We start from the raw sequence: 26447 nt of genomic DNA on the forward strand, positions 1-26447 counted from the left end.
CTCGTCTGGAATTGGAAAACTTCATCAATTGCGCCTCCAATTTCCACCCTGCCCTCACATTCACCTGCTCTACCTCTGACTCCTCCCTTCCCTTCTTTGACATTTCTGTTTCCATATGTGGGGATGGACTGGCCACTAATATCCACTACAAACTCACTGACTCCCACAGCTACCTGGACTACACATCCTCGCACCCCACTTCCTGTAAAGACACCATCCCATTCTCTCAGTTCCTCCATCTCCGTTGCATATGTTCAGATGAGGCCAACTTCAACAAGGGAGTCTCCAAAATGTCCATCTTCTTCCTCAACTGAGGATTCCCCAGCTCAACAGGGCCCTTAACCAAGCCTGACCCATCTCCGCACTTCTGCCCTCACCCCTTCTCTTCCCTCCCGCAACAGTGGTAAGGTTCCCCTTATCCTCACCTACCATCCCAACAGCATCCACATCCAGAAGATCATCAGAGCCATTTCCGCCACCTCCAGTGAGATGCCACTGCCAGACACATACTCACCTCCCCTCCCTTGTCCGCCTTCCGCAGGATCCATTCCCTCAGGGACATCCTAGTCCACACTTCCTTCACCCCCAACACCTCCCCACAGCCTTATGGCACCTTCCCCTGTAACCGGTGAAGGAGCAACACCTGCCCATTTACCTCCACCTTCCCCAGTATTCAAGGGCATAAACATACCTTCCAGGTGAAGCAACAGTTTGCCTGCATAATTGCACCCTCTCAAGGGCTAGAATATCCTTCTATAGGTTACAAAACCAAAACTACACATAGTTCTCCCAGACATGGTCTTACCAGTGTGATATATAATTATAGCAAGGCCTCTTTACTCTTCTATTTCTAATGTGACAAAAGCTAGTATACCAGTTACCTTCCAGATTGCTTATTATATATGCATGTTAACTTGCTGTGCTTTTGTAAGGTTGAAGGATTTGCACCTGAATAGTTGGGTCTGAAGATGACAAAGACATCAATGAGACTTTTCAGCAGATGAACTGTGGGCAGGGCCAAAGACAAATTACATAACTGATTTTAAGTAGTCCTTGCCATGATCTAAGCAAAACCTTGCACAACAATAGCAATCCTCCTCATTCTTGTTCTTTTTCAAAAAAAGGACATTCAATTTCCTAACAGCTTGCTACGTTTGCATATTAAGTTTCTCTGGTCCTTGTAACAGTATACTCAAATCTCTTTGAACGTCAACAATTGAAAATTGCATGCTTTTAATAAATATTCTCTTTTTCACTCTTACTATCAAAGCGAAAAAACCTCACATTTTCCCACATTCTAATCCATCTGCTAACTTGCTGTCCACTCAATCTGTGCAAAGTAAGGTGTGTGATTTATGCATACTAATATTAGTTATTTTAGAGTTTAGATTTTGAACTAGTGGCATGTCAGTTTTAGGTTACATGTATGAGTGGTTTAATGATTAATGACCAACTTGTAAGTCTTTCCGGAGCCATGATTTTAAACTAATATGTATTGGGACAGCGAACGCTTTTGCTGCTGAAGCCACCGCCTCCATTTCCGAGGCCAACACCACAGACACTACTGTCACTGCTGCTGCCGCTGCCTGCCTTGCTCCGCCCACCTTTGATGCTGCTCCGCCCACCTTTGATGCTGCTCCGCCCATCACTGACGCTGACACCACTCCGCCCACCGCTGACACTGATGGAACTCCACCCACCACTGACGCCAATGCAACCCCGCCCACAGCTGACACCGACACAACTGCGCCCACAGCCGACACCAATGCAACTCCACCCACCACCGCTGATGCAACTCCACCCACAGCCGTCGCCGACGCAACTCCACCCACAGCCGATGCCGACATCACTCCGCCCACAGCCTCCACAGCCAGCAGCTCCAGAGGAGACAGGAACACTGAGCCCTGCCGAGTCTTCACCATCCCCCCAGACCTCCCCATGACTGAGGATGAATGGCCAGTCCTCAGTAAGGGGCTCACCTTTGTCCCCCTCCACCCGCACATCAACAAATACCGGTCACGTTTGGACATTGAGCAGTTTTTCCACCACCTTTGCCTCCACGCTACTTCTTTAACTGTGAACCTAACCCTCCCTCTACTGACCCCTCCTCCTGCCTCCAACATTAGCCCTCCTCCTGGACACTACTCCAAGGCCTCCTGCCCTCCCTCGACCTCTTCTTCTCCAACTGCCAGTAAGACATCAATCGTCTTAACCTCTCCACCCCTCTCACCCACTCCAACCTCTCCCCTGCAGAACATGCAGCCCTCTGCTCCCTCTGCTCCAATCCCAACCTCACCATAAAACCCACGGATATGGGAGGCGCAGTTGTGCTATGGCACACTGACCTCTACATTGCTGAGGCCAGGCGCCAACTCTCCAACACCACCTCTTACCACCCCCTGGATCATTACCCTACCCCTGAGCACCAAACCATCATCTTCCAAACTATCCACAACCTCATCATCCTACCCACAACCTCCAACCTCACCATTCCCCAACCCTGCACCACCTGCTTCTGTCTCCTTACCAAAATCCACAAACCTGCCTGCCCTGGTTGACCCATTGTTTCTGCCAGCTCCTGCCCCGCTGAACTCATCTCCACCTATCTGAACTCCATCTTCTCCCCCTTGGCCCAGGAGCTCCCTACCTACGTCCATGACACCATCCATGCCCTCCACCTCCTCCAGATCTTCCAATTCCCCGGTCCCCAACACCTCATTTTTATTATGGACATCCAGTCCCTCTACACCTGCATTCCCCATGCAGAGGGCCTAAAGGCCCTCCGCTTCTTCCTGTCCCGCAGGCCTGACCAGTCCCCCTCCACTGACACCCTCATCCACTTAGCCGAACTCGTTCTCACCCTCAACTTCTCTTTCAATTTCTCCCACTTCCTACAGACAAAGGGGGTGGCCATGGGTACCTGCATGGGCCCAAGCTATGCCAGCCTCTTTGTATGTTACATGGAACAATCCCTTTTCCATACCAAACTGGCCTGAAATCCCACCTCCTCCTCTGTTACATTGATGACTGTATCGGCGCCGCCTTGTGCTCCCACAAGGAGCTCGAACAGTTCATCCACTTCACCGACACCTTCCACCCCAACCTTAAGTTCACCTGGACTATCTCTAACACCTCCCTCACCTTCCTAGACCTCTCTATCTCCATCTTGGGCAACCACCTAGAAACTGATATCCATTTCAAGCCCACTGACTCCCACAGCTACCTAGAATACACCTCTTCCCACCCACCTTCCTGCAAAAATGCCATCCCCTCTTCCCAATCCCTTCGCCTTTGCTGCATCTGCTCCCAGGATGAGGCATTCCACTCCCATACATCTCAGATGTCCTCATTTTTCGAGGACCGCAACTTCCACCCCGCAGTGGTCGAGAAAGCCCTCATCCTTCAACACTTTCGCCATCTGCAACCTGACCCCACTACCAAAGACATTTTTCCCTCCCCACCCTTGTCTGCTTTCCAGAGGGACCAGTCTCTCCGTGACTCCTTTGTCCACTCCACACTCACCTCCAGCCCCACCACACCTGACATTTTGCCCTGCCACCGCATGAAGTGCTACACTTGCCCCCACGCCTCCTCCCTCACCCCCATCCCAGGCTCCAAGAAGGCTTCCCAGATCAAGGAGATGTTCATCTGCACATCTCCAAATGTGGTATACTGCATCCGCTGTGGCCTCCTCTACATCGGGGAAGCCGAGCGGAGGCTTGAGGACCTCTTTGCAGAACACCTATGCTCAGTTCGCAATAAACTGCACTTCCCAGTCGCGAACCATTTCAACTCCCCCTCCTATTCCTCAGACAACATGTCCATCCTGGTCCTCCTGCAGTGCCACAGCGATGCCACCCGAAGTTTGCAGGAACAGCAACTCATATTCCGCTTGGGAACCCTGCAGCCCACTGGTATCAATGTGGATTTCACAAGCTTCAAAATCTCCCCTCCCCCTACTGCATCCCAAAATCAGCCCAGCTCGTCCCTGCCTCCCTAACCTGTTCTTCCTCTCACCTATCCCCTCCTCCCACCTCAAGCCGCACACCCATTTCCTACCTACTAACCTCATCCCGCCGCCTTGACCTGTCCATCATCCCTGGATTGAACTATCTCCTCACTACCTCCCCATCTACACTCACCTTTAGTGCTCCATCCTCATCTCTTTGACTTGTCTGTCTCCTTTCCACCTATCTTCTCCTCCATCCATCTTCGATCCGCCTCCCCCCTCTCCCTATTTATTTCAGAACCCTCTTCCCGTCCCCCTGTTCTGATGAAGGGTCTAGGCCCAAAAGGTCAGCTTTCCTGCTCCTAAGATGCTTCTTGGCCAGCTGTGTTCATCCAGCTCTACACCTTGTTATCTTGGATTCTCCAGCATCTGCAGTTCCTACTATCTCTGATACCATTTCACTGATTCTGGTTTCACTTCTCCTTACCATTGTAGACCTTACTTTCAGCCATCTAACCCCCACATTCTGGAATTACTTTCCTGTCTTTCAAACTTTCCATCTTTTGAATCCTCCTCTTTGAAGAAGTGACTGGTCACCACTTCTAAGAACACCTTTGTTTGCTCTGTGTCCATTGTTTTCTTGTGCTTCCATGAAGCTCCTTTGATGTTTCGTTTATATTACTTAAAGTACACAACAGCAAGTTCTTAATCTTTATTACGCTTCTTTGGACGTTGTAATTTATCTACTCAGTAATACAGACTGCCTTTAGTCACCAACTTACAGAATTTTTAAAAATTGTATACTTTTTGTCTTGCTGTCAGTTGACTATTGAACATCAAGGATGTTTAAAAGATGTTTTTGACATGAAATAAGTTTGACTCATTGGTGAGAAATTCATATCTGTTAAACAAATTAATAAATATAGAATGAACCAATAGTAAAATTAGAAGTATTTATGTAGGGTAATAATTACTTAATCATCACATATTTAGAATTATTTTGTAAGTGCATTTATTTTAGCTGTGCCTGCTGATACTTATGGAGCCATTTCCATTCACTTAGTAACTTGAGTGGGAAGTAACTGCTAATCATCTTCATGTTTCATCCTTAATACTGCCCACAGCATCTACAGAGACAAATCCAGATGATAAAAGAAACCCTGCAGGCCATGTTGAAACACCTTTTGCCTGTTGAAGAAGAAGAGGAGTTTGGAGGTTTTACAGTCAACAGCCGGTGACTAAGAAAGTAATGATTTGAAGACAGATGTATCTGATGTTGGCATATGACATTCCATATGACAACAGTTTGTTAACTGTGCAATGTCTTGGCAAATCCTGAAGTCAAATTCAATAATCACATGGTTACAAAAATATGATGTGGTTACTATAATGCACTTAATTTAGTTTTCAAAAGTTCAAAGGCCAGTGTTTAAATTTAATAGTTTAATATTTATTGCCTTGTATCTATAACTGTTTTTAATATCAATTTTAAGTAAGGAAGCTATTCGTACAATACAATGCAATACAGCACAGTAATGGGCCCTCCAGCCCACCAAGCCTGCACTGATTCCCAATCCTTACTTAGACCCGCTACTTATTGCCCTTGAGTGTTTTCTATCCTTCTTTTTGCCTCCCATCATGTGTCTATCAAGATACACCTTAAATGTTGCTAATGTGCTACTTCTACCACCTGCACTGGCAGTGCTTTCCAGGCACCCACCCCCTTCTGTGTGAACGTTTTCCCCCACACTTCTCCCCTAAACTTTCCCCCTCCTTGAACCTGTGCTGTCTTGTAGTTGACCTTCCCGCTATAGGAAAAGATCTCTGACCATCTACCTCGTCTATGCCTCTCATAATTTTGTAGACCTCTATCAGGTTTCACCTCAGTCTCCAACTTTCCAGTAAAAACAATCCGAGTTTGTCCAACCTCTTCTCATAACTAAAACCCTCCAAACCAGGCAACATGCTGGCAAATCTTCTCTGCACCCTCTCCAAAGCATCCACGTCCTTGTGGTAGTATGGCGACCAGAACTGCACATAGTATTCTACATTTGGCCTAGCCAAAGTTTTGTACATTTGTAACATTACTTGCCAATGTTTATATTCAGTGCTGTATGCCTTCTTGACTACTTTATCCACCTGTGTTGCCACTTTCAGGGATCTGTGGACCGGTATGCCCAGATCCCTCTGTATGTGGAATTCCTGAGGGTTCTGCTATTTATTGTAGCTTTCAAAATGCATCATCTCAAATTGTCTCAATTAAATCCTATTGTTCCTTTCTCTGCCCAAATCTACAATCTATCTAAATCCGCTGTACCCTTTGACAATTCTCATCACTATCTGCAACTGCGAAATTTTGGTGTCACCCACAAGCTTACTAATCAGACTACCTACATTTTCCTCCTGTACCTACACTGGCCCTAAACCCCACCTCTTCCTCCATTACATTGATGACTGTATCGGCGTCGCCTTGTGCTCCCAAGAGAAGCTCGAACAGTTCATCCACTTCACCAACACTTTCCACCCCAACCTAGACCATCTCCAACACATCCCTCACTTTCCTGGACCTCTCTGTCTCCATCTCAGGCAACCACCTAGAAACCAGTATCCATTTCAAGCCCACCGACTCCCACAGCTACCTAGAATACACCTCCTCCCATCCACCTTCCTGCAAAAGTTCCATCCCTTGTTCCCAATTCCTTCGCCTCTGCCGCATCTGCTCCCAGGATGAGACATTCCACTCCCGCACATCTCAGATGTCCTCATTCTTCAAGGACCGCAACTTCCCAACCGCAGTGGTCGAGAACGCCCTCAACCATGTGTCCTGCATTTCCCGCAACTCATCCCTCACACCCCGTCCCCGCAATAACCGCAAAAAGAGAATCCCCCTCGTCCTCACATATCACCCCACCAACCTCCGGATCCAACGCACCATTCTCTGACACTTCTGCCATCTACAATCCGACCCCATCACCAAAGACATTTTTCCATCACCACTCTTGTCTGCTTTCTGGAAGGACCACTCTCTCCACAACTCCCTTGTCTGGTCCACACTTCCCTCCAACCCCATCACACCCAGCACTTACCCCTGCAACCACAGGAAATGCTACACTTGCCCCCACACCTCCTCCCTCACCCCCATCCCAGGCCCCAAGAAGACTTTCCACTTCAAGCAGATGTTCATCTGCACATCTGCCGATGTGGTATACTGCATCCGCTGTATCCGTTGTGGCTACCTCTACATCGGGGAAACCAAGCGGAAGCTTGGGGACCACTTTGCAGAACACCTACGCTCGGTTTGCAATAAATGACTGCACCTCCCAGTCGCGAACCATTTCAACTCCCCCTCCCATTAGATGACATGTCCATCCTGGTCCTCCTGCAGTGCCACAACAATGCCACCCGAAGGTTGCAGGAACAGCAACTCATATTCCGCTTGGAACCCTGGAGCCCAATGGTATCACTGTGGATTTCACAAGCTTCAAAATCTCCCCTCCCCCCACTGCTTCCCAAAACCAGCCCAGCTCATCCCTGCCTCCCTAACCTGTTCTTCTCTCACCTATCCCCTCCTCCCACCTCAAGCTGCACCTCCATTTCCTACCTACTAACCTCATCCCGCCCCCTTGACCTGCCCGTCCTCCACGGACTTACCTATCCCCTCCCTACCTATACTCACCTCTACAGGCTCCATCCCCGCCCCTTTAACTTGTCTGTCCCCTCTCCACCTATCTTCTCCTCTGTCCATCTTTGATCTGCCTCCCCCCTCTCCCTATTTATTTCAGAACCCTCTCCCCATCCCCCTTTTCTGATGAAGGGTCCAGGCCCGAAACGTCAGCTTTTGTGCTCCTAAGATGCTGCTTGGCCAGCTGTGTTCATCCAGCTGCACACTTCGTTATCTCATTTTTATATATGCTGTTTTATGTATAAAAATGACAAAAGTCCAAGCACCGATCCCTGTGGAACATCACTATTTACTGATTTCCATTCGAAAAGCACACTTGCACTGTAACTTTCTGTCTTCAACAACCAAGCCAGTTTTGTATCCAGTTGCCAGCTCACCCTGAATCCCAATTTGGTTTTGTCATGCAAGAGACAAAGGTAGAAAAATCAAATCTAATTTACAGCTTTCAATGTGTCCTGTGCAGACAATTGGAAACATTTCAAATATTTCTACTGTTCTGAAAGGTAAACTTTTTTAAAAGGTGAATCAATTTTCGTTGTCAAAAACCCAAGATAAAGTAGTGTTGTCTTACATTCGTCAAATCTTCGTACAGACAAAACGAAAATAAAACATTTTGCTGGATCACGAAAGCTAGATCCCTAGATTGCAGCCTAAGGAAGAAGATGGTGCAGGTGGTGCCATAAAGAATACATTTTGGTATATTCATAATATATCTGCTACGTTAGCTTCAGGATCAAATATTCATAAAATTGAGCCCAGTGCTGGGGCCATAATATAATGCCTGCATGTATCAAGGAGACACCACTTAGTCTTTTATAACAGCCTGAAGAATATTCTGATGAAATTAGTAAAACTAACTTATCTTGAATTGTAAGTTCAGTTGTGATGCACAAGGGCACTCTATACAGAAAAGGAAGACTACATTCGCTCCATATTTTATAAAGTGTTTGCTTTTGGTCTGGTTTCAAGGCAATTTCACAATTTCTAATAGAAGCAAAAGTTATGAATAGTGCTTCTTCAAGTGATCCAGGCAGCGTTTAACAGACCAATATTCATATGTTGAATTAGACAGCCGAAGACTGGCAGAGATTTACAAGAGTATTATCAGAAATTTGTAATTTGCACCAACACTCGTTTCCACTTTTCTCTTCTGCAACCTGTCCAGAAGCCAACCTCGCTAGTGGGGAAAAACCCAGCTCTGTTCTTTTATGAATCACTACCAAGTCACCCATGTCACAAGTTAAAATAGCAATCTACAAACAATTGGAGATAGCGAGGACTGCAGATGCTGGAGTCAGAGACAACACACAGCGTGGAGCTGGAGGAACACAGAAGGTGTGGAAGCATCAGAGGAGCAGGAAAGTTGATGTTTCGGGTTGGGACCCTTCTTTAGAAATACAGTGTGTACAAACAGTGTTTACCGGGGCAGTCAACAATAACAAAAGGGAAGGATAGTGAAAGAGGGAGGGGCTATATTAAAAAGGAGTTGAGAGGGGAAATAATATACCCAAGTACCATGGTATTTGACTTTCTCTAAATGCCTCAAGGGTGCAGAAGAACCTAGCTTTAATTATTTAGAATTCTATGGATTCTGTGATGATAATTATTTAATAAACCACCTCCACATTACTCATGTCACTGACTGAATTAACAAACATTGTCCCCGAGGGGTCTGGTTTACCTTTAAAGAAACCTGTGTTTCTAACACTGACAGTCAGCACCCAGAATACTGGCTGCTGACAAAAGATCCATATTTTCCACATCAACACTGGATGATACCAGCCCTTAATGTTGAAAATTCATTGTTAAAGCAAAAGTTAATAGAGTAAACTGTTCTTGAGGCTACGAGCTATAACAAGGGACAGAATGTTTTGTTTGGCAATGGGCATTCAAATTTGCACCTGTTTGGGTATACTGTCTATTCTCATGAAATTGAACAGTTGCAGGCTCATGTCGTGCATGTACAAGGAGCACAATGAATTTTGTGGCTGGATTGGGCAAGAAATCACATTAGTATTATTACGTTATGGGATTAAAGTTCTTAGCACAGTATCTAAAGGGAACCCAGACAGGCATTCATTCATTCCTTGCAAGCCAGGATTATCACTTGGGCAGTTGGGGTGGACACTCTGTCTAGGGAAGGGTAGAAGGGCATGCTCATTACATTCCAGCCTCCCTCACTTGATAATTCTCTGTTCCTAATGCATCAGTCCACATCTTCCAACAAATGATGGAACTTGCAACCAAAATTTCTAACTGGCATCCCTCTGCACTGACACATTCACATTGCTTGATACCCTTATGTATGGCACTTTGCATGACTACATGGTACCACTTACCATTGGAAGTTCAGGATGTTGTCAGTTTTTCTTTGCCCTTGTCCCAAGATCTTGTAAGGACACCAGAGCCACTAACCTCTACTGTAGCCTCCACCCAGGTCACATTGGTGAAGCAGAAAAGTCTCCTGCTGCCACCTGTGGGAAATAGAACACTGTGGTCAGGTAGCCTGAGAGAGAAGAAACTGGGCTCTGATATGAGATGCCAGCAGCTTCAGGGATCCAGATGGTGCATGGAAAGGTGTTGACAGCAGTTAGTATTCTCAAACTTTTTATGATAATGAGAATGATGCACCTAGCTTGCAGAAAATGAATACTATGTGCTTTTTAAGTATGACACTTAAACCTTCAGCCCAGGGAAGTATTGGCAGAGGTGTACACTCCCGGCCTATTCGTTCTGCAAGATTTGTTGGTTCCTTGACTGTGGGTAACTAGACAGCTGGCTGCAGTGAGATTCACACATGGCTAGCCATCTACCTGCAAGCAAAGATCTTGTGCACTTCCAGTTGTATTGCCAACAATGTTACAGTTACCAGACAATTCCACCCTAAGCATTGAGAATGTTCTATACCTATATAGTTGTGTGATATATGTACAGGTGAAACAGGTGAGTTAATATTCTATGATCACATTCATCAATCACAACTTTTACACATAATTCTTGATACAAGACTAAGAAAGGATCAGATGAGCTAGTAAATGGAAGATGTACAAAAGAGGCAAGGCACAGGAAATGTCCATGTAAGTAATTTCAAAGAATTGAAAGGAATCAGATCAGTGGCTGCAGATACCAAGAAAAGGGAGACAACAAGGGAAAAACAGTCAGAAGGATGCAATTGGAATTTTTTTCCAATTGTTAGATCAGTCATGAGCTGGGAATATTCTCTAAATCGATGACTCACCTGCTGCACCATAATTGCTGGACAGGTGGGATTTGAAGTATCAGAGCTATTGCTGATAGGTTTATTGCTGCTTAGTGGGAGAGCAATGCAGTTCTGCTGTAGGTTTTGGAAGTGTACCCCATTTCTGCAAGAACATCTGACAGAACAACAACTAGTTAAAGAAAGACTGGAACCTTTTTAATGACCTCTGATGTCCCAAAGATGCAACACTGTTCTTGAATTGTTGTGACTGACATAATATAGGAAATGCAGTAGTCAGGTTATAAACAGCAAGCTCCCATAAACAGCGATTAAATAATGAGCACATAGTCTGTTTAAGAGATTGTTTGAGGAACAAAATGTTGGACCAGACAGCAGGGATTACGCCTCAGCTTTTCTTCAGATAGTGCCATGAGATCTTTTAGATCCAATGAAGAGAAATTTCAGTTTAATATCTCATCTGTAAGGTGCAACACTTTGGTGCATTGAGTGTCAGCCTAAGTTTTGTATTCAAGACATTCTTGAACCTATTACCTTCTGACTCAGGCTAAAGTGCTATCCACTGAGCCACAGATTACATTTAAGCAATTCAATATTTTTGAATATATGGAACTAGAAAAGAAAGACTATTGTTCACTGACAGGTGGAGTGAGGCATTGCTGTCAATGTGAAGGAGCTAGTTGAGACAGCTCAGTCTGCACCACTCTTAGCACTGCTACAAAGTGGTAGAAGAAAGTGATTATCTCAGAGGGTGGGTGGTCAAGTTGAACTTAGACACTGGTACTAGTAAAGACTTTCTACTACTAAAAACCTTCACTCACCTGCTGTGGGAGATTAGGGACAAATATGAGTGCCATCTACACTCTATAAATTCATGAAATTTATTAAACCATTTAGATTCCATGTCCACCATAAATGCCATATGTCTGTTTTGTTCATTCACACCCTCTTGGTCAGCAAAATGAAATAAATGAATATTTTTGAGAGCTTATGATAAACTACTTATTAAAATTTTATGGTGTTGTAACTATTAATAAATTTCTGAAAAACCTTTCTGTCACAAGTATTTATAATCCACTCAAAATGTGTTTTCTAACCATCGATAATCATATGATAGGCAGCTCAAGAATCGACAAGGATTGACAGATTCTTACTGTTATAGAGAAGTAGTTAAATTTGTATAATACGTATTTGCAACTCTTAGAATACAACTAATTGTAAACTATGAAATTCGTTCGTGGACTACAGAAATTATTTGTCAAGTATGTTTTATACCAATAAGAACACGTAATAAACTGTAAGAACTATACAAAGAGTTTTTGAGTGTTATCAAACATGTATCGTAAAATATACACTTTATGCTCCTAGTTGATTATAGAAATCTTATGTTTCTTTATTTGTTATCAAAGTTTTGAATGTAATTTTTGTCTTTTGGATTTGGTAGCTCTGCATTCTGTGTAAGAATTTGATTGTTGTGGAATATAGCAAGAGCCATAGAGAGGAGAATTAAGTAAGCAGGATATTTTCTTAAAGAGGATTTTTTGAAAAAAAGATTGGAAGGAACCAGCACCTGCTTCCCTTGTCTTTTCGTGTGATAGAGGTCACAGGTTTGGAAGGTGTTGACAAAGGAAATTAATATTCCTCACTTCTTGCTTCGAAAATACAATCAGATTGTTCACTCATTTAATTTCTGCATAGAGAAAGATATTCCTTCTCACCCAGAAAGAAAATTACTTGGAAATTATCCTTGAAGCAAACTTTGTTTAACATATGGAATGATTTTGCTCTTTTATGATCTAAGTGTAATGTTCCCAAAATTTTGTTTGAATTCTCTTCTTATCAATAGTAACACCCTAGTAACTTTTCCTATTCTTCCTTATTCAAATTTGCAGTTTCAGTTTTTGTCCATGTTTATACTTTTGATGTAATTTGACGTCTCAGATTGTGGCTGAAATCCATGCGCCTAAGGTTTGTCCACCATTACGTGCTTAATTGGTTGGGTCATGAACATTAATATATGACCGATCTGAACAACTTGTTGACTTTTTGGTTTTTGCATCAATCATAGGAAAAATACTATATGGTGTCAGTGATGCAATACATGGCTGATTAGATGGAGGGATTCGTATCAGGAACGTGGTTTCCAATAATATCCTATTATCTTGATTGTATTGTAAGGTAAAGTTTCCAAGATAGTGGATGAGGGAGACCCAACATCCGTTGCATGTCTAGACTTCCAAAAATATATTGATAAGATACCACATAAGAAGCTTCTCCACACAATCAAAGCCTCTAATATTGATTACTACCTATTGTGCTATTTTGGGAACTTGCTGGAAACTTTATGATAGGAAGTATATGCAGATCTGCTTGGAAACCAGTCACCAACGGTGTGCTTAAGGGATTGGTGTCAGTTCATTGCTGTTTACAGCTTTCATGAACGATTTTAGATGGAGGTGTTGAATGAATGAACAGAGTTCTTGAGATGAATACTGATATATGTTCCAGGGTCAGGATTGCAGCCTACTATAAGCTATTCTGGATGGCCTGAGAAATCGGGCTCGTGATTGGCAAATGGTATTTGACTTCAAAAAGTGAATGTTATACATGTCTACACTGTAAATGATGAACACTCTCCTTTCAGGGAAAATTATTAAAGATTTGGATGTTTTATGTATAGTTCTCTAAGGGTTCATGACCAATACCATGAAGAATGGCTAGAACAAGTAAGATGTTTGGGGTGTATTTATGAAGCACTTGACTGTAAGATAAAACATGCTGTTTTGGTCATGAATAAGGTTTTGGCCAGCCCTAAGAGAACTTTGGCAGCACATGGTAGGATAACATTAGATTTTGGAAAGGATGCACACAAGATCAGTACCTCATTTAAAGTGTCTTAGTGACCAAGATAGGCTCAAAGAGGTGGAATCTGCCCTTAAGAATAGATTTGGAGGGATTTGAGAGAGGTTTAAAGAACTGTGAGAGGAATAGATTCTGCCAGGGTGGCAAATCATTTTAACTCGGTAGTTTACGGATAACCAGGGCCCTCAGTCTCAAACAATGTACTGAAATTAAGCTGACGTTTCGGGCCTAGACTCTTCATCAGAGAGGGGGATGGGGTGAGGGTTCTGGAATAAATAGGGAGAGAGGGGGAGGTGGACCGAAGATGGAGAGAAAAGAAGAAAGGTGGAGAGGAGAGTATAGGTGAGGGGATAGGTCAGTCCAGGGAAGACGGACAGGTCAAGGAGGTTGGATGAGGTTAGTAGGTAGGAGATGGAGGTGCGGCTTGGGGTGGGAGGAAGGGATGGGTGAGAGGAAGAACCAGTTAGGGAGGCAGAGACAGGTTGGACTGGTTTTGGGATGCAGTGGGTGGAGGGGAAGAGCTGGGCTGGTTGTGTGGTGCAGTGGGGGGAGGGGACGAACTGGGCTGGTTTTGGGATGCGGTGGGGGAAGGGGAGATTTTGAAGCTTGTGAAGTCCACATTGATACCATTGGGCTGCAGGGTTCCCAGGCGGAATATGAGTTGCTGTTCCTGCAACCTTCGGGTGGCATCATTGTGGCAGTGCAGGAGGCCCATGATGGATATATCATCTAAAGAATGGGAGGGGGAGTGGAAATGTTTGCGACTGGGAGATGCAGTTGTTTATTGCAAACCGAGCGGAGGTGTTCTGCAAAGCGGTCCCCAAGTCTCCGCTTGGTTTTCCCAATGTAGAGGAAGCCACACCGGGTACAATGGATGCAGTATACCACACATGGCAGCTCTGTAGGATAGACAGGAAAGGCCAGTGGGTTTTTTCCTGCTCATTATACATTGTTTTTGAGTTACAATTCACAGACAGTTCATCTCATTAGTATTGATAATTTATGACTAAAGACTAGACATTCATCTATGCATCATATGTATCTTTCAGAAAAAGTCATTGTTGTCTGACGCAGGTTGCCGTAAAAACCTTTTGAGCCAAATGTGAAGTCCATTATTTCTTTCTTCTATTCATTTTGCTCCTGTGTGAACATTCTAACTTAACTTGCACAAATCACAACATGATTGCTATTAATTGCCAATTTCTCCACGTTTATTTTTATACTTCTTACTCAACACTATTTGTTTCTGTTGGAAAATATCTTGTGGTTGTGTCTTTGTTCATACTTGGGTTAATTAAGATTTGGGAAGCCTTAAATGATTTAAACAAGCTTAATTCACCTTATAGAAAATATTACAATAAACATTATTCAACAGCTTTGGCTGCCAGTTCCTGCAGGGGCATCGATAGCATAGCTTGGATGAAACCAATGACATTTTTGCTTGATATTATTCAATTACAATTGTATGTGCTGTTCATATACTGGCTTATAATCAGGCTCCATACTGAATAGATGACAAAAGGAAATTGGAAAGGTAATGAACAATAAAGGAAGACTGGTTGAGAATACAAATAATAAAAGGTTCTGTGAACATAAATAGTAAAATCATAGCCCAAAAAAGAACAGATTCAAGATTATTTTAATCATGGTTAGAATATATTATGTCCAAATTTTCAGATAATATAGGAGGCTGCAAGAGGATTTCAATAAAGTGATGTGCTGAGCAGAATAGCAACAAATAAAATTCAATGTTGGTAAATGTAGGTGATATGTTTTAACATGTAAAAGTTATATTCTAAGTATCGTGGAAGAGCAGAGGGATTTGGAACTTCAGGTTTATAAGACATTAAGTATAGCACACAAGTAGATTAGATAAACAAAAAAGCTGATTGAATGATGAAATCTATAGCAGAATATATAAACTGTATAACATGCAATTCTGAATTTATATAAAACCTGAAGACAATTGCAATTAAGAGTATTGGATGCATTTTTGATCAACACATTGGGAAGGAATACAGCAGATTTATTCAGATTCTGCCTGGCATGGCACATAAATATGAATAAAGGCTCGAAATGCTGCAACATTTTTGTTAGAACAGAGGAGATTAAGATACAATTTGATTGGAGTGTTTAATATTATAAATGAATGGAGCAGAAAAGATAGACACAGACATGACACATGAGAGATTTAAGGCCAGGAGCAGGAGAAACCATTTACACAAAATACTTGTAATGTTGAGAAATGAATAAGTAGATATATGGATCAGCTTTAACTCCCAGTAGATTCTTGCTGGGAGGCAGTTCATTTCCCACAATCACACAGTGGCACAAGTCCACATCACTTCTAACGCTGTGCCTCATTAAACAATACCACTTCCTGCCTGGAAAGGATTTTGGGGCTTGCAGGTTCTTGAGTACCAGGAGATTGGGATAAAATGAAAGAACAGGATTTTAAATATATGAATGTCTAGACTACACTGTTCTCTTCTTTTGAGTACAAGACTAATAGGAGTGAAGAGGCTGTTGTGTAGTTGGAGAAACGGGCAGGGAACTATTAAACTGTCTTCTCAGTTTTTAACTCCACCCATAACGCCAATATTTTTGTCTATGCCTGCCTGTGTGTGTTTGTGTGTGTGGAGACATTTATACGGGGTTTAGAGCTTTAACTAGTGGGGTTATATCTCTGAGGTTCATAATCATTTGGCTGTAGCTAAAACCTATTTATTTCTCTGAAGTAGTTATTCTTGTTAAGTATAGAAAACCAGTCTATGCTTTCTGTAAACTGCGTTGTAAAAAGACACGTAAATTGCAGAATTTTGAATGTTCTTGTAAAATCTTTAACTTCTTTGATGACTTTAGAAATTAAGGCCTGCTATTTCTGGTGCTGCACCCAATGACTGGTACAGGTTTGACTTAAGGAAACATTTAAAACTACTTAAAAAGCTAGAGCAGGGGTGCATGGTAGTGAAGAGGCAAGCAATAACAAACAATAATCAAAATGTGACTGGAATGGGTAAACATGTAAGCAATACAGTATTACAGAATCTAAGACCAAAAAGAAAGTAAAAAAGTCAACATATAGACTCTTTATCTGAATATGCACAGTATTTGTGACAAGATAGATGAGTTGACAAATAGAAATAAATTAATATGATTTGATAGCAGAGTGACCTTGGCTGGAAACTCAATATTTGAGGATATTTGATGTTCTGGAAAAACAGGAAAAGGAAGTGGGAAAGCATTGTTAATGAGAGAAGGTATGAGTGCAGTGGTGAGTAGTGATATTGGTGCAACAGATCATAGTATAAGACCACTAAAACAAGGAATAGGAGTAGGTTGTTTCACCTCTCAAGGTGCACCGCCATTCAATAGGATCGTGGCTAATCCAACATTCCTCACATCCACCTGCCTGCCTTTTCCTCGTAAACTTTGATTCCCCGACTGATCAAGAATCTATTAATCTCAGCCTTAAATATGTACAAGGACTGTGCCCCCCTAGATCTATATGGAAAGGATTTCCAAAGATTCTCAAACTTCTGAGAGAAGAAATTCTTACATGCGTGGAAGCAGTTTGTGTGGAAATAAGGAATAGTAAGTGAAAAAGACATGGGTGGGAGTCCTCTATAGCCCCTCCAAAGAGTTGATTCACTGTAGTAAAAGTATAAATTGGGGAAAAAAATGAAGGCACGTAAAGAACGGCACTACAATTATGGTGGATGATTTTAATCCGCATTTTGACTGGACAAATCAGATAGGTGAGGATAACGTGGAGGATGAATTTGCGGAGAGTGCATCAGGGATTGTGTCTTAAAGCAATTTGTTGCAGAATCTAAGACAATAAAATGTGAGGCTGGATGAGCACAGCAGGCCAAGCAGCATCTCAGGAGCACAAAAGCTGACGTTTCGAGCCTAGACCCTTCATCAGAGAGGGGGATGGGGAGAGGGAACTGGAATAAATAGGGAGAGAGGGGGAGACGGACCGAAGATGGAGAATAAAAAAGATAGGTGGAGAGAGTATAGGTGGGGAGGTAGGGAGGGGATAGGTCAGTCCAGGGAAGACGGACAGGTCAAGGAGGTTGGATGAGGTTTGTAGGTAGCTGGGGGTGCAGCTTGGGGTGGGAGGAAGGGATGGGTGAGAGGAAGAACCAGTTAGGGAGGCAGAGACAGGTTGGACTGGTTTTGGGATGCAGTGGGTGGGGGGGGAAGAGCTGGGCTGGTTGTGTGGTGCAGTGGGGGGAGGGGACGAACTGGGCTGGTTTAGGGATGCAGTAGGGGAAGGGGAGATTTTGAAACTGGTGAAGTCCACATTGATGCCATATGGCTGCAGGGTTCCCAGGCGGAATATGAGTTGCTGTTCCTGCAACCTTCGGGTGGCATCATTGTGGCACTGCAGGAGGCCCATGATGGACATGTCATCTAGAGAATGGGAGGGGGAGTGGAAATGGTTTGCGAGTGGGAGGTGCAGTTGTTTGTTGCGAACTGAGCGGAGGTGTTCTGCAAAGCGGTCCCCAAGCCTCCGCTTGGTTTCCCCAATGTAGAGGAAGCCGCACCGGGTACAGTGGATGCAGTATACCACATTGGCAGATGTGCACTGCATCCACTGTACCCGGTGCGGCTTCCTCTACATTGGGGAAACCAAGCGGAGGCTTGGGGACCGCTTTGCAGAACAGCTCCGCTCAGTTCGCAACAAACAACTGCACCTCCCAGTCGCAAACCATTTCCACTCCCCCTCCCATTCTCTAAATGACATGTCCATCATGGGCCTCCTGCAGTGCCACAATGATGCCACCCGAAGGTTGCAGGAACAGCAACTCATATTCCGCCTGGGAACCCTGCAGCCATATGGCATCAATGTGGACTTCACCAGTTTCAAAATCTCCCCTTCCCCTACTGCATCCCTAAACCAGCCCAGTTCGTCCCCTCCCCCCACTGCACCACACAACCAGCCCAGCTCTTCCCCCCCACCCACTGCATCCCAAAACCAGTCCAACCTGTCTCTGCCTCCCTAACCGGTTCTTCCTCTCACCCATCCCTTCCTCCCACCCCAAGCCGCACCCCCAGCTACCTACTAACCTCATCCCACCTCCTTGACCTGCCCGTCTTCCCTGGACTGACCTATCCCCTCCCTACCTCCCCACCTACACTCTCTCCACCTATCTTTTTTACTCTCCATCTTCGGTCCGCCTCCCCCTCTCTCCCTATTTATTCCAGTTCCCTCTCCCCATCCCCCTCTCTGATGAAGGGTCTAGGCCCGAAACGTCAGCTTTTGTGCTCCTGAGATGCTGCTTGGCCTGCTGTGTTCATCCAGCCTCACATTTTATTGTCTTGGAATTCTCCAGCATCTGCAGTTCCCATTATCTTTGTTGCAGAATCTATCCAGGAACAGGCTATTTCAGCTCTAATAATGTGAATTGAGATATGATTAAGAAGAGCTCTCATAATAAAGGAACCTGCAGAGGGTAGCATCACATGACAGTAGAATGTGAAATTCAGTTTGAAGACATGCGACGCCAGCCTCAAATCAGTGTCTTCAACTGAAATAAGGGCAATTAGAGGTCTGAAGAAGAGTTTTTTTAAAGCAGTCTGGAAAAATAGATCAAGAGGATGTTCAGTGGATGAACAGTGGCAGATAATTTATTCCCACCAAAAAGAAGGACTTGATGAAAGGGATAAGCCCAATATGGTTAACAATGAAAATCAAGGAAAATATCCAACCAAAAAACAAAGCATGGAGGTAACAAAAGCTAGTGATGGGCTAGAGGATTAAGAATTTTTCAGGAACTCACAGGAGATGACTAAGAAAACTAATAAAAATGGAGAAAATTTAAAAATTGATTATGCAAGAAAATTGGAAAGCAATATAAAAATAGATAACAAGTGTTTCTGTGGTATATTGAAAGACAGTAGCTAAAATGAATGTGGAACCCTTGGAGAATGCAACTGGGGGATTGATAACACGGTACAGGCAAATGATAAATAATTTAAATCAATATTTTGCATCAGTCTTTATGGTGGAGAATACAATAAATATCCCAAAGTTATCAGATAAGCAAGGTGTAAGTGGGAGGAAATATAGCAGTCTTTAGTAAGAGATACAAAATATTTGACAAACTAATTGGCCTGAAGGAAAACAAGTCTCCAGAACCTGATAGTCTGTTTCTCTAAGGATTGTAAAGGAAATGACATTTAAAAGAAGAGATAATAGAAACAACTGTCAAAATATTCCAGAACTCACTAGATTCCAGGAAGGCATGCAGTATTCCAGATGTGACCTCACCAATGCCCTGTATAATTGCAACAAAGCATCCTTGTTTTGGATCTGGGTGCTTGTGATAATGGGACAGTAATAATCATGGGTGACCTAAATCTATTTAAACTGGAAAAATTAGATTTCCAGTAATAGTCTACATAAGGAGTTAATAAAATGCTTTTGAGGTGGCTTTTTAGAGCAGCATGTTTTTGGAACTGATCAGAGAGCAGGTTCTGTTAAGATTTGGTATTACATATTGTGACAGGATTAATTTTAGCCTCAGAGTTCAGGCACGAATAGGTAGCAATTCGAGTAAATTTTACATCCAGTTTGCAAAGGAGAAGGTTGATTCTAAAATTCTGATTCTAAATAAGAGCCATTCCATGGTCGTGGAAGCTGGGCTAGCTAAAGTGAACTGGCATGCTTGCTTGGTAATAGACCAGTAGTCACAATGGCAAAAATTTAAGGGGATATTTCAGAATACTCATAATATGTATAGTCCTAATGCTTATGAAAGATTTTAGAAGAAAGATCCATCTATTGTGATTAGCTAAAGCATCAAACTTAGGAAAACACATAATTGCACAAAGATATGTGGCAGAATGTGAAGAATGACAGAGAATGATGAAAATGTTAATTTGGGCAGAAATTACTATGTGTGAAGAAGCTGGTCAAGAATGTAAAAGCGGGTAACAAGATTTTATAGGTGCTTAAAAAGTAAAAAAAAATAAGTAGAGTGAGTGTTGATCCTTTAGACAGTGAGAATTGTGAGTTAATAGCAGATGATAAGGAAATGATGAACAAATATTTTTCTTCCGTCTTCCCTGTAGAGGCTATAAAACTTCCCAGTAATAACTGAAAATTAGGAGGTGAAAGGGAGAGATGAGCTTAGCAACATTACAATCACGATGGATATGATACTGCGCAAACTGTAGGTTGACAAGTCTCCAGGTCTGGATGTATTTCATCCTGTGGTCCTAAAAGGGGCTTTATAATGGGGTAGTAAATGAACATCAACACATTTTCAAAAGTTAATAGTGGTTCAATTGGACTGGAAATTAGCAAATAGATCCCTTCTACTCAAGAAATGACAGAGGTATCAAATAAAAAATTATTTGTATTTTGTCTGTTGAGCGAAGAGATTAATAAGGAACTATATTTGTACATGTAGAAAAATCTCAAGGTAATTAGAAAAAGTCAGTATAGGTTTTTTTTAGATTAGATTACCTACAGTGTGGAAACAGGCCCTTCGGCCCAACAAGTCCACACCGCCCCTTGAAGTATCCCACCCAGACCCATCCCCCTATAACCCACACACCCCTGAACACTACAGGCAATATAGCATGGCCGATCCACCTAGCCTGCACATCTTTGGACTGTGGGAGGAAACCCATGCAGACATGGGGAGAACATGCAAACTCCACACAGACAGTTGCCTGAGGCTGGAATCAAACCCATGTCCCTGGCGCTGTGAGGCTGCAGTGCTAACCACTGAGCCACCGTGCTGCCCAGGTCATCAAGGCAAAATCTTGTGTAATCAATTTATAGGAGGTTTTTGAAGGATAAATGTGCTGAGGACAAAAGGGGAGCCTATAGTTGTAGATAGACCCCTGTGGCACACTGGCGGTGTCTCCACATCTGAACCAAGAGTACCAGGTTCTAGCCGTTTCCCCCATCCCATTCAGTTGTACATAGTAACTCTTCTTTTACATTGATTAAAAATATCCAGATAAAGTAGCTTTCTAGACAAGATAAGACAAAGAATATTGTAGAAAACAAAAACTTATGGTATAAGGTAAATATATTAGCATGAATAGAAAATTAGCTGGATAGTAGAAAGCAGATAACATGCCTAAATGGGTCCTTGATTGGCGAGATGCAATGAGCAGAGTGTGATTATTTGTGCTGGGACCTCAAATTTTTACAATTTACATCAATGACTTCAATGAAGAGACATAGATACACAGCATCAAGATAGGTGGGAAAGTACATTGTGAAAAAGGCATAAGGAAGCTACAGAAAGATATGGATAAATAAGGTGATGGACAAAAATCTGGCAGATGGGATATAGCACGAGAAGATGTGAAATTGTTCTTTTTGGCAGGTAGAGTAAAAAACAGATTATGGATCTGTTACACCTTACTAAAACTCAACCTGCATTATTCCAAGAGTCAGCACACACACATAGACACACACAAACGATGCAGATAAGGGTAAAAATGTGGGTGTTAATGGTCAGAGGGAAAAATGGTAAACCAGTGATCTTTGTTCATAGGATTTATTGAGATGGTTCTTGTGCTGATCAGAATGCTGTTTCTCATTCTTCTCCAAATGCTTTTGCTTGCCTGTCACAGGCACAGGATGGTGGTTCACACTTATAAAAGATCTCTGACTTAATAATAAAAAAAGTCATGACCTGCAGAAACTGCTGGAGGAAAACTAGACTGGTTTACCTAAGGCATAATGTGGGTTTGCTGTAAAGAACAGACACAGCTCTTGGTGGAGATCTGATAACTTCTCTGTTCTGAGAAGGGTCACTCGACCCAAAACATTTACTCTGATTTCTCTCCACAGAAGCTGTCTGATCTGCTAAGCTATCTCAGCAGTCTATAGTTTTATTTCTGATTACAGCATCCACAGTCGTTTCGGTTTTTATTTTACTTCTCTGTATCTTCTCTGTGTACTTCATCGACTGCTGAAAACAGCAGTTGCATAATCAGTGTCTACAATGAATGTCAGTTACAGACTTTCGGCAATCTTCTTGCAATCCTTAGTATTAAAACATTTTTTTTTCATTTCGTAAGTAAAAATCCATAAACTAAAAAGACACTTTTTTTCTAACTTAAACAGAGATTGACTACAGAATTCCAAGTTGCAGAGGGATTTAGGTGTTCTCGTATATGAGTCACATGATGTGCAGGTACAGCATGAAATCGGGAAGGCAATTTATTAAAAGAGGACCATATTCAGAGATGGTGTTAATGTAACCAGTTTCGCTGAAAAGTTTTCCTGACCAATTGTATTGATCCAGACTGACCTCAATGCTTCCATCCTTCCAAACATTCACCAGAATCAGTCCAATGGCTATGCTTTCACAATGGTGACGATTACACATTTTCCTCTGCTAATTCCTTGTTTAAGGACATGAGATGTCTGCCAACTTGCTGAATGGCTTTGTCCTCTGCAGCTGCCTCATCAGCTTTGATGAAGTGCTGATACATCGTTGGACTTGTGTGACGCTGTCAAAATTACAACTCAAATTCCAAAGTACTTCTGGATTGATTTATTCATAACCTAATGATTTATTCATGGCCTTAATTGGCTACCCACTGTTTCTGGGCAGACTGTCATCATCCCAGGGCAGCCATCTCCTGAAAGATAGAGGAAGACAGAAAATCAGGCTATGACCATTCTCTGGAGTTTAATTGCTTGTGAACCTTCCAAAGTTGCTTCCAGCTCGGAGAAGATTATGTCCATCGTGATTGGATCTGTTAGTCTTGGAGCATCCAATTTCAGCTTTTGTTGACATTGTTAGTGTACAGCCATGTTAAGAAAAATCAAGAACCATTCCTATAATAATGAAATTCCAATAATATTGGGTGGATGCCCAGTTCTCTTCTGCGCCACATAAATTTGGATGATCTTTGTTCCTTAGGGCCAGGAGTCTGCATGCTAAAGTACTCAAGACAGGAACCTCAAGAATCATAGAATCCGTACAGTGTGGAGGCAGGCACTCGGCCCATTGAGTCCACACCCACCCTCTGAAGAGCATCCCACTCAGATCCACCCCCCCTATACCCATAACCTACATTTCCCATGGACAATGTAGCTAACCTGCACATCTTTGGACAGTGGGAGGAAAGGACACCCACGTGGACATGAGGAGAATGTGCAAACACCATGCAGACAACTGCCCAAAGCTAGAATTGAACTAATGTTGTGAGGCAGCAGTGATAATCACTGTGTCACTGTGCGACCCCAAGAATGTCTGAATGAACTCCAGAAATCGACAAGAAATGAGACATGAGCACTTACCTTCACAATATTGGTATGAATACAAACATAAGAATCTAAAAAGTGCAAGAAGAGCACACTGAGGTCCTCAAGGATCAAATCTGATGAATTTTCATCCAAGCCCACTCTTCTTACTGCTGACTCAGGAATGCACCACTCTCTTCTGGAAACTTCCAATGAGTTTAGAACCTGCACTAGATGGCAGTAAGTGAATGCTGTATGCAGGAAAGAACTATTTATCATTTTTAAGCTGAGCTGCGCTGATATTTACCATTGTTTTGATATTTTCCCAAAATATCTTTCTAATTTTATCTCTTCAATCCCTTCCATTTAAAATAACTCAGCTGGGAAAAACAGAGAGGCTGGATAAAAATTCAGGAAAATAACATTTGGAAATTGCAATGTCTGGGGATTGCAAGAGAAGACAATATTGCACCCCCAAAAATTGCATCATCGTGCACCTCTAAATCTTGTATATTATTTAAAGGGAGGCTTTCTTGAATAGTGCTGTTTTTAGTAACTTCAAAATCAATATCAAAGTTGGGCAGAGCTACATCATTGTTTGACAGTGCAGCTTCTTGGATATTATTGATATTATCATTCCAATAATTGTTCTATTTATAGTCTAATAAAATCTTAGGTTTTTAAAATTTTCTTAACTCTGTTTCAGGTTTCCTAGCATGTAAATATTTGCATTAAATAAAAGTTGCACAAAAAAGACTTACTCTTCTGTTTTGTTTCTTTTTGTGAAAAGCAACTTATTTCTTACTCACTATATCATTCATGTAAAGACGAGTAATCTACATTCTAATTCAAGACAGTATATACCCACGTTGGTGACATGACTCCCCTTATACTCACTTCCTGCCTCAATACCTTGACTCGTCACTCCCACTGTTATTTCCCACCTCAGTGACGTCCTACCTCGAATACTCTTACTCACACAGTCTTGTTTTATGCAAACCTGGAACTTCCTAACAGAAAGTAACATCTGTGCCACACAAATGCCAGCCAATGATCATCTCCAATACGAGACAATCTAACCACCACCCGTTGACATTCGATGGTGTTACCATTACTGAAGCCCCTCTATCAACGTCCTGAAGGTTACCATTGCCCAGAAACTGCCAAAGGAGGTACTGGAGCCTGGTACAATTGCAACATTTAGAAGGTATCTAGATGGGTATATGTATATGAAAGGTTTAGAGGAATATGGGCCTAATACTGGCAAACGGGACTACATTAATGTTGCTCTCTGGTTAGCATGGATGAGTTAGACTGAAGGGTCTGTGTCCGTGCTGTACAGCTCCATGACTCTATCAATGTATGTCAGTCCTGTGGCTTTGTAGAGCCAGTCAGAGGTTTGGAATACTGCAGTGAGTAACTCACTTCCTGACTCCCTAAAGACTGTCTATCATGTATAAGGCACAAGTCAGAAATGTGATGGAATAATCTCCACTTGCTTGGATGAGTTCAGCTCTAACAACACTCAAGAAGTTTGACACTAACCAGGACAAAGCAGCCTGCTTGACTGGCACCATATGCACAAACATTCAGTAGCTCAGTAGCAGCAGAGTGTACTATCTACAAGATACACTGCAGAAATGTACCAAAGCTCCTTAGACAGAAACTTTCAAACCCATGATTAATTCCATTCAGAAGGACAAGGACAACAGATATGTGGGTACATCTCTACCCTTAAGTTCTCCTCCAATCTACACACCATCTTAGTTTGGAAATGCAATTTTTAGGGGTGCAACATTGTCTTCTGTTATAACCCCCAGACATTGTGATTTCCAAATATATAACTTTCCTGAATTTTCATCCAGCCTCTCCACTTTTCCCAGCTGAATTATTTTAATTGGAAGGAATTGAAGAGATAAAATTAGATATTTTGGGAAAATATAGAAACAATGGTAAATATCAGCGCAACTAAGCTTAAAATGATAAATAGCCTCTACTGTCACTGGGACAAAATCCAGAAATTTCCTCCTTAGCAGCATTACAGCACTTAGACTGCAGCAGTTCAAGAAAGCAGCTCACTGTCTTTTTGAGAACAACTAGGTATGGGCAATAAATGCTAGCCCAACCATATCCCACAGGAGAAATTTAAAAAGACTCTGGTAAACAAACAAGAGGCTGGAAAAACACAGTCGGCCAGGCAGCATCTGGAGGAAAGGAGCAGTCAGCATTTCAACATTACCCTTCTTCAGGACTGGATGTGGGAGTGGGTGGGAGCTGCAGATAAAGTGGGTGGGGAGAAGGGGTGGAGGTGGAATGGTGGTGATAGGTGGACACTGGTGGTAGGTACGACCTGGTTGGTTGATAGGGGGGATGAATCCAGTTGGTGGCTGGAAGGGAGGATCAGAAGGTGGAATGGAAGGAACGATCAGAAGATGGAATGGAAGGGAGGCTCAGAAGGTGGAATGGAAGGGAGGAGGTGGAGCTGGAAGAAGAGCCAGGGGATGGG

General features: G+C 42.7%; 1 protein-coding gene across 1 annotated transcript in view; it reads left to right on the plus strand.

Annotated features, from left to right (window-relative positions):
* Positions 1 to 12103, plus strand: part of disc1 (DISC1 scaffold protein) — a 96934-nt gene extending 84831 nt beyond the window's left edge. The window contains exon 14 of the mRNA XM_059645557.1: positions 5071 to 12103. Within this exon, the coding sequence (XP_059501540.1) occupies positions 5071 to 5187 (117 nt within the window). The 3' untranslated portion in view covers positions 5188 to 12103. The remainder of the gene's footprint in view (positions 1 to 5070) is intronic.
* Positions 12104 to 26447: the final 14344 nt, after the last annotated feature.

Source organism: Stegostoma tigrinum, chromosome 4 (assembly GCF_030684315.1).
Source record: "Stegostoma tigrinum isolate sSteTig4 chromosome 4, sSteTig4.hap1, whole genome shotgun sequence".
NCBI lineage: Eukaryota > Metazoa > Chordata > Chondrichthyes > Orectolobiformes > Stegostomatidae > Stegostoma > Stegostoma tigrinum.